Below are 15,596 nucleotides of genomic sequence, written 5' to 3' on the forward strand. Positions count from 1 at the left end.
ATGTTGAGGTTTTATAAAAGATTAAACGATGTTGAGGTTTTATAAAAGATTAAACGTTGTTGCGGTTTTATAAAAGATTAAACGTTGTTGAGGTTTTATAAAAGATTAAACGTTGTTGAGGTTTTATAAAAGATTAAACGATGTTGAGGTTTTATAAAAGATTAAACGTTGTTGCGGTTTTATAAAAGATTAAACGTTGTTGAGGTTTTATAAAAGATTAAACGTTGTTGAGGTTTTATAAAAGATTAAACGATGTTGAGGTTTTATAAAAGATTAAACGATGTTGAGGTTTTATAAAAGATTAAACGTTGTTGCGGTTTTATAAAAGATAAAACGATGTTGCGGTTTTATAAAAGATTAAACGATGTTGAGGTTTTATAAAAGATCAAACGTTGTTGCGGTTTTATAAAAGATTAAACGATGTTGAGGTTTTATAAAAGATTAAACGATGTTGAGGTTTTATAAAAGATTAAACGTTGTTGCGGTTTTATAAAAGATTAAACGATGTTGAGGTTTTATAAAAGATTAAACGATGTTAAGGTTTTATAAAAGATTAAACGTTGTTGCGGTTTTATAAAAGATTAAACGATGTTGAGGTTTTATAAAAGATTAAACGTTGTTGCGGTTTTATAAAAGATTAAACGTTGTTGAGGTTTTATAAAAGATTAAACGTTGTTTAGGTTTTATAAAAGATTAAACGATGTTGCGGTTTTATAAAAGATTAAACGATGTTGAGGTTTTATAAAAGATTAAACGTTGTTGCGGTTTTATAAAAGATTAAACGATGTTGCGGTTTTACAATTAAGAATGCATATCCGTGGTCTAGTTTTAACATACTTAACTGTGAAATGGAGGACCTGTGTGACATTGCTATACACTTGTGCACGTTATAGAACGAGGTAAGCTCCTACCAGGGTTACATTCTGTCTGTGCATTCTGCTTCAAAAACCTCATATGACTTACAATCTTATCGGAGCACCCGCCAAATGAGCTTTGCCCAAGTGTGAATGTTACTTACACAACAACATCTTTTACAACTGGCTGCTGATGAAATCCACTCCTCGTCTTTTGAACGTAACGAACAATAGTGGCATTCATACCGCAGTATGAAATGACTTCACTTGATGCAAGAGCACAGCTCACATTAATAATTGAAATAATAACAGCACAATAGGGTACACTTGTGAAATTTGATACCATCATCCTTGTTATCATTTATAAGGTAACACCTAGATTTTCTCCTTGCGTGTGAACGTCAGCTTTTTCTTGGCTTTTATCTAAACAAGGATCTAAAGGTATGTAATTGGAGCCAAGGCGACACGCTAGCTGTCTTTGAGAGTGTTTATTTCTGACTGCTGTTACTGACAGGAATATTTTATGCGTATGCACATGTCTTGTTTGTTTGCTTTGAATCTTTTACCATTAAAGGGACTTGCTGATGTTCTAGCACTAAAGAGTGTTCCCGCTGATGCATCTGAAAACACTATATTATAATTATTTTAGTCTTTGATACAATTGCAGAAAAATACAGTTCAAGCATAAAAAAACTGGTTGTGATGGGGAACGAATCACAGCCTGTACAGTCAAGATTTTTTTAGAAAACTGATACCACATTCACTCGCCAACAAGGACCACAACATAAGCTTACGCATATTAATCTTTTTTTAATACATTGGTAGCATCACGTGATAATGTTTATCAATCAATCACGCTACAGCTATTTGCTGAATCGCAAGGGTACTCTTAGTTTTAATACTCCAAGTGATATGCAACACTTTATTTCGTAATTAAAAAATCAATAAAAAGTGACTTTTACAAACAATAAATAGTCCCTTAAAGCTTAGGTATTCTTTTTACTTTATTCGGCTCGTCAATTCCTCTATATACCTTTCAAAGGAAAGTGCAATAAAAAAATCACATGAACTATGAAAAAGTTAGCACAAATAGTCAGTTGCAGAAAGCTGGTGTCAGCTCATTGGTCAAGCGTGACGGCACAAGTTATATGCATTAAATAAAGACACTATAGACTAAAATAAACAACACAGTTACCTTTAAACGGCTCAATGACCACTATATGCTTTATATTACTTTTTTGAACACTCCATGGGAAAAACACCAATATGGAAGCGACTACTCAGAGATACATGCGTTATTTTTCTTCCTTTTACTGACATATTGCACTGAATTAAAGCATGGTTATACCACATCGGAACAAGGACTACTTGCCATCCGTAAATGCTTTAACGCTGAATGGTTTATTTTAATAAGAAAATAAAATCGCTGAACATTTTAGCTACTTTTTAGTTAACAATTTCACCGCATTGTGTGTACCACTACGCCTGCTTTGGTCACTTGATCGAATAGTGCTTACGTTCAACCAATTTTATTTTTGATATAAGATATAAGAATACGTACCTTTTCTCTCACGGTGTTAAACATATAGTATTCAAGTGCCACTGTCGTACCATATATGGCGTTGGGGATCGTTAATTACTAGAAATCAGTGTAATTTCGCCTGACCAAAAGTATGTCACCAAAAACAAAATATGTTAAGGAAATGTGTTGAGTGATCTATAACTTCTACAGCTAACTGCCACTTTTTATGTATATCGTTGGACAGAACTTTAAAATCAGATTACTTTCACTGATGAAGTTACAGACCAATCAGACACAGACATTAGATACATAAGTTTTAGCTGACCATGCTGTTGCAGAGAACCAGTGCCCAGAACGGGTTCAAATTGAAACAAATCTGTATAAAAATGGTATGAAAGAATTCTTATTAATTAGCAATTAAGTTTCACTCGAGTCATCAATAATTGGAAGGGAAGTAATGACATGTGTTCCATATTCACAGATTTACTCGAAACAATCAATACCATTAATGTATTTTGTGCTTGAAACCTAATTAACTATTCAAACTGAACTGTGGTTGACGGAAGCCTTGCAATTACATTTTATGACAAATCTTGTCTTACTATAGTAGGGACTTCAGAAAAAGAGTTCTAGTTTTGGCTAAGAAAAGGCTAAAAAGCAAACATTTTTAACTATATTCAAGTCTAGTCAAGTCCAGTCAAGGGAAGTCAAGTCAAGCTCACTTAATTTAATCTCTCTGGCCAATAAATGCGTCAAAATGAGTAGTAATGTGTTTGGCGAAATAAGGTAATTTCGTTATCAGGTCTCAATATCACGAAAATACATAAGTCAAATCTCAATCTGAGTCTCAACTCATTTTTCCACATTACAGTATGACATCATAAAAAAGTACTATTGTTTTACTATTTTCAAAAGCACATTCTCGCCTACATGGTTAACATGATTGCTCAATAATTAAAAACAAAATACTTCTTCAGCATAAAATGTACTTGATTAAAACTCAAAAAAATGGACTCAAATACAAATTTTGCTCTCAATTTCGTTTTCTATAAAATATTGACCAAATTTTTTTTATCAACATAATGAATGAGAGAATGCATTTTTAAAAATGGGTAAAACATTTACATTTTTTAATCATATGATGATGTAGATTGATGAAAAGAGTTGAGACTGAGATTGAGATTTGACTTAAGTTATTTCGTGATATTTGGGCCAGGGCCCGTTTCAACAAGGTATCTTAGTCGTAAGTCTGACGCTGCTTTAGAGCGCTCGAGGACACCCATAAACTTACGGGCAATTACGGTAATTAGGGTTATGATTGGACATTTACAAGCTCCAAAAGAGTAGCAAAATATACGTTTGAAATAAATGCAACAACAACAGGAACAAGAGCTAAGCGTGTGAACGTTAGAGTGATTTAATCTCACAGTAACAAATCCTTCAATTTTGCTTTTATTTTTCGAAACGTATTACTTTTATGCTACACATAAAATATAAGTCTTCTTTTACCTTTAGAACAACTCATGGCCATTCCTATGTGGAACTACATTCTCCATTTTTTTAAATTTACTCGTATAAACCTCTAAAATTGAAAAATTAGAAACCATACTCACTGTTTACATCCATATTCCACTCCTAAAACGGAAGACGCGTTGGAGCATTTTCAACACATAACAAAATGTTATGGCTCCAGTGATTACCTGGCGTGCAGTTCCCTTACAAATTTATCCAAGATTTGAAAACCTTAAAGATTGTCATCCTTCCAACATTGGAGATTCAACAATTCAGTTTGAGATTGTCGTTTTTCCAACGTTATGGGGTAAATTATCAATAATACATATCTATATCACTTTCCGTTGAAAAAATAAATTCTTAATATCTTATTTTTAATACAGTATTGTCATACTGTCTGGAATTATTAATAACTTTATGCCATATGACATGATGTATTCTACAAATCCATGTATTATAACATTAATAATACTTTGCTGTATGGCGTTTGGGCATGTCAGTGATTTATGCTAGCATTAAAAACACGTATGCTTTAAGTTCTTTTCTCAATCTTTCGCTAAATGTATAGCATATTCGTTGCAATGTTCATTTTGTCATGTATTAATAAGATCAGTTTACTGACAAACCTGAAATTAATACCTAGTATTTCAATGAAAAATGGGGATAAAATATACATGAATAAATGAAGGTTTGAAGCTTAAGTTACATACCGACAGATAGCCAAGATGACAGTATCTGTCAGTGTTTGTGAAATATTACTATCATAGAAATAGTAAGAATGTATGTCAAATCGATGTCAACCCTTGTCCAATCAACATGAACTTTTCAGGTACAAAAAATAACATCAATAGCCATAATTCTGCGCTTGCCACAAATATATTGATACACCCGTATCCCCCTAAATTTTACATTGTGTACACGTTCGTCTAGCTACGACCCTGGTTATTTGCAAGTGTGTTATTGATTCAAAAAAGGAATTATCATAGCAAGCACACGTACAGTAGGCGTTTTCGAGACCGTGTACATTTTATTTCTTTATAAAAAAAACGGTTGTTTTGGTTGTTTTTATAAAGTACTTAGTGTGTCCTATATGATTTTACAATTCTGCTCGTGGCGGGGACCGTTTTCTCAAAAATTCTTAAGTCTGTTATAACAGGATTAAGCTAAACTCACAATTGTTGTTCTTCTAAGATTTTTTAAATATTTACCTTTTATATTTTTATGACTGTTTAATACAGTTTTTTGTCTGATAATCATGGAAAACTAAGTTTTATTTATCAATATGAGAAAAAATGTGCTAAACAAAATAAGCCACTTAAGTCAGTGAGGCTTAAGAATTTTTGAGAAATCAATAACCTTTAATCACCATTTTCTCCAGAACTGGCTTAATTTTAAGGTCTGCTGACGTTGTGTTCAATCATTTCGTACAAACGAAAACTATTGGTACCGTCGATGAATATCAGTCTGCTGCACATTTTGTCCGACAAAGCTACATTTCTTTAATAGAGTCTATCAGTTTCCATCACTATGTACATATAACAATGTAAACTATACCTGATAAGGTCCAGGAAGGTATCCACCGGGTTCAGCTGAGCCGCATGGCCATATCTTGGGATACCTTTCTTGTCCGAATTCGTGCCCGGGCCCATGATGTAGGTCATGATAATCCCCAGCACGACAGCACTGACCGTGGTAGTGGCGAAGTAAGCGATGGTCCGAAGCCCCATCTTGCCACAAGTGGAGGCGTCAAGCCCCGCGATGCCGGCGATAAGGCTAGACACGACCAGCGGAAGTATCAACATCTTCAACATGCGCATAAGCATTTCACCCGGAAACATGAGGTACATGAGCTGTCGCTTGTTCATCTCTCCGTACACGTTCCTCACGCCGAACCCGACGGCGCATCCTAGGATGACAGAGCCGAGGAGAAGGATCAACAGAAGATTTTCTTTCATTCCATGTCCGACCTTACGCCAGTTCCGGTTACGAAAGCGTAGAAGCCAACCCCGCGGTCCTGCCGGATACTCCTCGGGGACTGTTATAGACACGTGTGTGTTCATTTTTGGTGGTTCGTTCGATTGACCCTCCATTTGCTTCGTTTATTTTATTTTTCACAATTCTTACTATACAATACACGATAATATGACAATCCGTTATATATATTATTTAACAATTCTTTATAAAAAAAAAATTATTTTTAAGTGATAAATAAGATCACTAAATTGCCGCATTAAATAACTGCAACGATGCGTTTCACATTTCTGAGATTTAAATAAATATTGCCTGCTTTTCCCGGATAATCGTTTAACAGCAATTTCCCGCTACGGAAAATTACACATTATGACAGCGCTAATCTAAACAGACTGAATACGTCAATTCTCCAACTTTTTTTCAAATTACCGGTCTTTTCAGACTACAACGCGTCCCATCTTATGGCAGCATTGTATTGATACATTTCTCATTTCCATCAAGGGGAATCTGACAGTAATATAATTTTCACATACTTTCACAGGATAAAAAACATCTTCTAAAATCCAAAATCAATGCCGCTACACCAGAAAGAATCAATTGCACTAGTAATTTTATTCGGAATACTTTTAAGACAGCGACAAAACAAAAACGCGACGGCAATTAATGATCCATCACGCGCGAGGAGAATCTTGTTTTAATTTTAGCAATAATGAAACAACGCGGGCTCTCGCGTAAGATTATTCTCTGTATCTCCTTTTGTGTGGAAATCTGGTGTGAGGATGCGTGCGCAGATCTAAGCGACTCTGGCTCTCGTTGTTATGCTGTGGTGGAAATTGCGTCTCCCAAAAACTAATGATGGCCTATTAAACATTGCGGCTTTGTCATATACAGCGGCAAGCCGTAATTGTTTGTATTGGTGTGTATTTTGTCGCGTAGCTGCGACTTACCTTTTTTCTCAGAAAGATTTCAAAGTTCTAGGGTTGTTCGAAAAAATTGAGGAATTTTAACACAAAAATATTGTTTTGAAAATGTTTTTATATTTGTACAAATGAAGTTCAATGCAATTCACATTGGTACTAGAAAAATGGTATACTTTATCAAACACTAAATATAGATTGAAAGTATCCATGACTTCACACAGATGTATAATTGACTCCGACCAAACTCTCTATATTTACGCAATATAGTATGAGATAAAACAATAATTTGACAGGATAATGTGGTGCTAAAATGATATATTGACGTAACTGTCATGTCACGGAATAATTTCCTAAGAAATTCAAGACAACCTAATGTCTTAAGCACTAGTATTGATGTCTTCGTGTTTATTATATTGTGACAGTATATTGGCTTATTTTTCTTGTTATGCCTTCGTGTTATAAACTGCTCTCCGATTTTATGTATTTACAATGCAACTTTAAAAATCGATAAAGATAAATGTAATTCTCGCTTTATAACCAGAAGCATTTTAAAACGTTTCTTTTAAGTGACGTGAATTATTCTATCGTTTAATAGTCCAAGATTTTCCGGACAGAGGATCAATGTTTTGAATAAAATGATATAAGAGCCTTTATTTAAAAAAGAAAATGTATGGTAAAACTTGAGAACTTATTTTCGAATGCTTGATGTATACATATTGTTTGTTTCTTTTTGTACTTCTTCGTTCTTCTTTTTCTTTACTTTCTGTATGTCTTAACGTAAAGCATACGCTGCATACGTTGCTAGCTTTGCAGTATCCTTTTGGTTTTGCAAAGGGGGTCAGCACTAATCACCCAGTCCTGGAACTTAATTGTTTAATGAATTGCTTTGTAACAAGAAGAAATTTGAAGTTATACGGTATATACATATTTAATTTACATTTTATTATACCGAACAAAACTTACTTTATTTCTTAATTTACATTTTTGCGACCTTACCATTATCGTCTGGTACCAAAAACAACAAAGCGCCTGAACGACACAGACGAAACGGTAGATTGTAAACCCCGTATCGTATAGTACCATGATATCCGCGAGTGACAGTGTGCTAGCGATTGGCATTGAGGGTAACAGTCAAAATTGTTGCCCGCTGAAGTTTCCTATATGTAATTACCTCAAATATCAATCATAAACGAGCTTTAGATTCATTAGATACTGAATGCCCTTCGTATAAACAATCGACAGACATTATTTTAAGTTCAGGTGCATCACGTGAGCTTCCATCTCTCTGATTTTATTTGAGTTTATTTTAGGTCCGCCCGCGCTTATGGCTTGCTCCGCCGTGACGCCATCACAACTTAAATTGTGTTTAAATGGTTTAAATCTACACTCTTACAGATTGAACGTTTTGACAACCTTTTTTATTTTATTTTATTTTTGTCTTGAAACGAGCTATTTTTTGCGTATATATCTGAAAACCAGCGATAAAAGACTGATGACAAAAGATTAGATCGCAGATTTTCATATTTTCCGCTTCAAATTTGATGTTTTATGAATTTTTCTTAAACCGTTGGAAAAATGGAAATATGAAAATCTGCGATCTGATATTTTGTCTTTTGTGCGATCAGTCTTAAACACTGGTTTGCAGATATTTGCTCATTCCAAAACAAAAAATAAAAAAGTTGGAAAAACCGTAAATCTGTTAGAGTGAAGCTTTAAGTGACATGAGATAGGAGTGACTGCAAATCCAAATCCTGTCGAATCCAGACACGATATGAAAAAACAGAGTGTGGTAGTACAAGAGATCCGGAAAGGGTAACTCTTTGCGAATAGAGATCTTGGATATTTTTCATGATCAGTGTAAAGCGCCGATACACGAGGAATAACTTTCCTGGGTTTTCCCTGTACTGAGTACACCATTTTATCACTACTACCTTTTAATGCCGATCGCTAGGCACGGGAACTTCTGGTATCATATTTTTACGTCTTCCGGTTTGACGCGACCGGGGTTTGAACCCCCGACCCATCGATTCCATAACAAGAACTCTACCATTGAGTGATTTTAGTGAATTGACCGCATCATCAGCTGTCAATTATATTTGAAAATTCCAGCGCATGCGCAGTTTGCACAGCGATCAAAAGGAGAGAGATACTCAGTTTTGCATTCCGTGCAAAAAATAAAGACTGTATCCAACGGCAGAATCGATCTACATGATATTAAGATGGAACGCGAATATGAATTTTTTTTCGAGTTACTGTCTGAAAATTGGTATACGAATAGAAGAGCATATGCCCAGTTAGGGACTGTTTTTACTTTTTCAATATGCGGAACAGTTTTGAATCTACGAGTCTTCAAAATATGCCACTGACGTCAATCTTGAGACGTCTGTCATATTTTTGCGTTCCAGCTACAATAACCGATATTTTCATCAATTCTTCGTTTACAGCTATGAAATTTCAACGTCAAGTGCGTCTTGTGAAAACGACCACGCTCATATCTTTTTCTTTCTTTTGTTGAACGTTATTGCTTCTAAATTCGTCTATAACGTCATTTTTCGCGGGAAAAAAGGCGTCGTGTTTCGCTGAAAAAAGTGCGCCTTTCTTTAATTCTTGAAAAAACTGCTCGTTTAATTTTTGACTTTTTTAAATACATGTATTCAATGTTTTATTACAAATCGCCTGATATCAAGAAAAGGGTACCTCGCCGACTTCATTTTTGCGCAGTATTAAATAATCTAACCCCTATACCTGTTTCTTTTTCAATACGTAGTGTATTTAAACGTTTAGCATGACGTTAATCGAATTGTTTTTGTTTATTAAATGGAAAGATTAGAAATCTTAGAGTGTCTGATCAGTTTTATGTTAGGGATATTTGTTATTGTTGTTGTACAAAATATCTAATTCCACACAAGACGGGCGCTGAATAACCAGCTTTATAAATCAATAACTTAAATCTGGCGGCTTTTTTAATGAGAGGCTTTTTTAATTATTAAGCAATCTCATTTCCCGATTTACAATATTTTGATAAGACACATCAATAATCGTTCCAGTCACTATGATATGAGTTGTGACTATGCTGATTAGTGTTTTGTTTTTTATATATACATCTACAGTAATAACGCAACAATAAACGGTTCTACTACTTTATTAGTTACCAATTTCTTTAATAAGTATCAGTAGAGATCTGCAGTTATATCTTCCGTTATAAGGCTCTAAACTAAGCAAAAGCATAGTAAATCCAGTGCGTGACACTAATTTCATACACAAAATATAACTAACAGACCAAAAAATGATAATCGACAGAAATCTGCATTGTAATAAGCACAAACAGATCCCGCCAGTAGAGGGGGTGCAGCCCCTCCCCCTTAAAATCATCCAAGTTTTCTTCTGTATGTCACTATCGGAGAAAAATGTAATAGTATACAGATCTATAAAATACGCGACTATAGAGTTCAGTGTTTTGAATCTAAGTTTGATGTAGTCAATCGGTTATCGTTGAATAAAAACATATACAATTAATAAATTCCACTAATAGGAGTAACCATATTATTGACTAAGTTTGGTAGTGAATAATACTCTTGAACATTTTCAACGAGGGTCATTTGTTACGCAACGGTTTGGGGAGGGGTGGGGGATGGTCAGGTCTTGACGTTAAAAATGTCATTCTTTGTACAGAAAGAAAATGACTCATGTGGTCAATATATAACGGGGTCAAAATTGAATGTTACATCGGCGTTAATTGAAAACACACTAAAGTTTTATATACCAATATTCCACACGTATAACAAACATTTATTTTGACTGATAAACCCTTACTTCTTACTAAATAATAAACTCATACAAAATATTATTCACTGATTTCAAGATTGTAACTGCTTATTTAATAGTAGAAAGCGCAAAAATGATTCATTTTTTGGTGAATGCTAAAGGATTTACTATGGTCTCATATTTCTTTTAAATTAAACTCGGTATTCTTCATAAGAATCATTGTTTTCGATATGTATTTATTCCTAAAGGCATATTAAAACAATAGTATTAGTTGTGGTAAATCGTATTTGTGTTTAATACGAGTGTTTGCACTGATTGTAAATGATCACATTGAATTGTTTCTTTTATTCCATCTAATTAAGGGTTGTTATAGTTCACACAAATGCACTCACACGAACGCACGTATACGCCCACATACTCGTAGATGCACACACGCCCATACACACGCACACACACACGCACACGCACACACACACACACACTATGATAAAATATATGTTTCAAATGGCTCAAATGATGAATCTTAAAGTTAATGTTTTAGTGCAGTAAAATGTTTAATTTTGTTAATCAATGCATTATTTGTGTTAATTCATAACGAAAATTGAAAATGATTTTTGATTATTGATACCGCCTTAGCAAAACTCTCCACTTTATTTTTAGACCAAACAATATGAGCTTGGTGGGGTACCTTCAATATCTTGCTGGCTACGCATTACTGCTGAACAAACATTGCATGCACCATATGTACGCCCCACTATGGGAACGTTTTGAGATTTGACATTTCTTTTTTATTGAAATAACGTAAATTTTGTGATTTTTGACGCCAGACCGATACCCATATATAATATATATTTTTACGTTCACCTTCATATTTGGTTAGGGAAGAGTTTATATTGTCTTAAATATTTAACATTTGTGACTAATAAATCTTTGTTTTGAAACATCGGTATTAAACGCGTTGCTGCACGTGTTTTTGCCAAGCATATTTAAACGTACCATAAGCGATTGCTGCATCTTTTCGATGTTGTTATTTGGAATGAGTTTCCCTTTTGAGATATCAAACTCCATTATTACTTTAAAGTTTTCTTTGCGATCGAGTTTGCTATTTGCCAAACATGTGCTCCAAGTTCGTGCAAAGTCAGGCGTGTGTGAGCAGTTTGCCGTTACGTCACCTTGGTCATGTTTAACAGAAATATAAAATGGTATTTTATTAAATGCACAAGACATTTGTATATCGTGTAAAGGCGAATGAAGATAGTTGTTTTTAATTCTTACTTTTAAGAGCGCTCTAGTAAACGTTTATCCATATCAAAAACCGCTTTATAATATGAAATCAGGTACAGACAATATATTTGTTGAAACATGCATTACTGTTATTGTATTTATGTGAATTGGCTAATATTCAGAAAGAGCAAGAAGGTGTCAATTAGCACGTTTATTCAATCTTAAAATAAATTACAAAAATTGTGAAATGGACGTCATAGCACTATCATGATAGCAAAACATTTTTAAAACCCGGTGCATTAGTGTTTACTGTTTTGATTTTCGTTATAGTATTTAATGAAAACCATGCAAGAATGTAGTGCATACGAAACGTCCTTTGTCAAAACTTTCGGAGTAAATTTTGGCGGATATTTTTCACATAAGTGTATGTTTACAAGTAATCTGTCTCCCTCGCCGACATAAATAGGTATATTGTCAACAATTTCCTTGGAGAAACCGGGTCCTTTGAGTAGCAAGTCAACATTCAGCTGGAGGTCAGAGGTGCAAAGATCAAGTGTCCCACACTTCTTATCGAACTGCACTTGATTAATGGTAAATGTAACAAATACCATGTGTTAGGATTGTAATACATAAGAAAAAAAATAAATGTTTTTTTAGAAATACAGGCTGTTAATTGAATAACACGTTCCGTTGGTTATATATATATACATAATGAAATGAACATTTTCATTCACAACGAGACTGCCGATTTCCAGTTCAGGGTACATGTTGCGAAATATATCTCTCCCATAACAAGGAACATCTCCTGTCTTTACATGAAACACTTTCTTTAACTTATAAAAAGTTATCAATACACAGAAATGACTTTAATAATAATACAAAGCAACATCTACCGGGACAGTCCAGTACCCAATGAATTATTATGGTCCTGGTTAGGTACATGGTCAAATCCAAAAGTATACGTATTCAAGATATATTATAAGCAAACGAACAATTTGGAAACAATAGTGCTAACTCCTTAAATATACGAAAACTGTCTTTGAAAGACAGCTATCCAACATTGTTCGCCTAGATTGTAATACTTGTTTTCTGATAATTGTGCTGATACTATCCTTCAGTATGGGATCAAGACGACTGAAGGACGGAACTGGTAGGGGCAGGACCCGGATACGGACTTCCATCAACACAGGTGTCCAGGCATCCCGTGGTTCCGGATCGTCTCCGTTCATCTGAAATATTGATTATTTAGTGATATATGTTTGACTGAACTGGTGAGGTCTTAAAACACTTACTCCTAGAATATATTTAAGGGTTAATATTTCCCCTATTGCCATTGGCCACAATATAAGTGCGAGTACCAATTTTAGAGTTCTTTGATTGATTAAACATTGCTCATAATGAAAGACATTTTAATTACCGACTCTTTGAAAACGTTTTCCACTGTTTTCTAAATTGTTTTAAATACTAAGTTCGTAACCAAATCGTAAAAATAGAAGCCTAAAATTTAATATACTCTTCCTAGTCGTAATTAGCTGCTCTAATTTAATGTATTTTCAATTACCTCATAAATCAGTCAAAGAACTGAGTTTTTTCTCTCATTTATTATTCACAATGAAATAGCAGGCGAGGCACCAAGGGATTTAGTGACATGTTTACGGCATTAGGTATTAATTGCATTTAACACAAAGTCGGTAATAAATTGGAAAACTGTTCATTTCAGTTTCAAACAATTTCTATTTTTAACTCTTTGTTTTTCTGTTGTTTAATATTTATTGGGATGAGTGAAAGTGGTATCAACTTTTTTGTTTAGAACTATGTTTGTTAATGTTAATGTTAATGTTAATGCAAAACAATGTGACGTTAATTTTGAATTTTGAATATTTTAAATCTATAGGTAGAAATATTGCCTAAAAAATTTAAAAAAAATACACGGTATAAGATCTGTTCAATTACGTCTTCTTTCCTTGCACAATAGTACCTTAATTTAAAGTAGTTTAAACCACTTTGATGAACACATACTTTCACTTATTCGAAGAGCTTGAGCACACACACACACAACGCACACACAAACGCACGCACACACGCACGCGCGCACACGCACACGCACGCACATGCACAAACGCAAGCACGCAGGCACGCAAGCACGCACGAACACACACACACACACACACACGCACACATGCAGACACGCCCGCACACACGCGCGCGCGCACACAGAGAGAGAGAGAGAAAGAGAGAGAGATACAATGAATTAAACAAAGTAATTAAAGTGCGTTCTTTAATGGAAACCATGATTATGGTGCAATTGTCATCAGAATTATCGGTGGGTGAACTTTATACACGTTCCGGAACAAGCATATGCACCTTTGAATATGTGAATCATGGAATTACAAAATAAAACTTTATACAAGAACGTATGTCTATGTTCTACAAGTTAATTTTATAGGCGTGAAAGTTCATTGGCGAATAACAACAAAGAACATCTAGTTGGTAAGGTATGACAATGTCACGTGTCACTGTTAGTGTTTTGTAAAATAAAGTTCCAACGTGATCAAGAATATCAAATTTTAAAGAAAAGTTGGACAAACAAATCCTCCAAAATTGTCAGATTTTCGTTGCTTGTATACGGTGTTGACGGCATGTCAACCCATCATTGAATCTGATGAACTTTTTTTTTCAATATAGATATGCTCAAAATAAACAAGAACAAGAACTTGCCCAAACCCGTACGATATTTTTTCAAGAACGGTTTTCAAAAACGTCTGTGCGTCCAAACTCCATGAGCTCTTACAAAACAAGATGCAAGAATCTTTATTTTATCGGGTGAAGGCTAACAAGAAACAGTAGCTCAACGAGCTATTTTGCGACATGAATAACAGACATGCATAACATATTAAAACCTAACAAAGAGCTGGTAACTGAAAAAGGCATATAATTTTAAAAAGGTACAATATTGGAACAAGTATTTACAAAAGCCGTTTCTTTATATATTCATGCACAAAATTACAAAAAGCAAGATGGATTAGAGCGCTGTATACAATGATAACATCAACTAGTTTCCCAGCTGTATAGCCAATTCACACGCGCAGGGTTCCTCTAGTTGACATACCACTGTTAAATGGTTAGTTCTTTCAAGAGTATGAATTAAGGATAATCGTATACATTTAAAACAGCAAAAAGTAGCAGTATGTACATTGAAATATAACATGGTACAGTGATGTCAAGTTGGTAAAAATGTTTGGTTATTAATAATTCAGCTTGTTAGAAAAAAAATTGGAAGTTGTTGCTAAGAGGAGCTACTTAATTCCTCATGTAATTTAAAAACTGATATTATCCGAAACAGTAGCGAGAAAAGGCATGGTGCTCCTATGATTGTGACAATCGCCACTAACTACAGATAAGCATCCAAACCTCTTCCCGTGCGCCGTCCTGATAATATCCGCACCTACCAGTGTGTAAGAATGTTAATTGAAAATGCCTATTAGTAACACCTTAAAAATACTTACATAAACACAAATAATTGTATGTGTTCGACAATTATTAATGATATATAGATTTGAAACAATCATAAATAGATTAGCTTTTCTTATTTCTTTTTACTCATATTTAAAATGCTCGCTGAAATCTTTTCTTGTATTTGAATGTAATATCTTGTCCAGTGGGTTAAGGCCATCCAACTGAAAACAAAACTCCCTTTTCCGTGGAGACAAAGGATGAAAGATATTCAGTGAAACAAATTATAATTCTTGATTTCTTGAAAGAGTTTTTGAGCATTGAGCATTTACAACAGGGACCTGTCCAGGTGCGCATTAGCCTTCTCAATTCCAG

General features: G+C 34.3%; 1 protein-coding gene across 1 annotated transcript in view; it reads right to left on the bottom strand.

Annotated features, from left to right (window-relative positions):
* Nucleotides 1-6,584, bottom strand: part of LOC128234048 (excitatory amino acid transporter 1-like) — a 50,996-nt gene extending 44,412 nt beyond the window's left edge. The window contains exon 1 of the mRNA XM_052948010.1: nucleotides 5,443-6,584. Within this exon, the coding sequence (XP_052803970.1) occupies nucleotides 5,443-5,978 (536 nt within the window). The 5' untranslated portion in view covers nucleotides 5,979-6,584. The remainder of the gene's footprint in view (nucleotides 1-5,442) is intronic.
* Nucleotides 6,585-15,596: the final 9,012 nt, after the last annotated feature.

The sequence above is a fragment of the Mya arenaria genome, chromosome 1 (assembly GCF_026914265.1).
Source record: "Mya arenaria isolate MELC-2E11 chromosome 1, ASM2691426v1".
Taxonomy (NCBI): Eukaryota; Metazoa; Mollusca; class Bivalvia; order Myida; family Myidae; genus Mya; species Mya arenaria.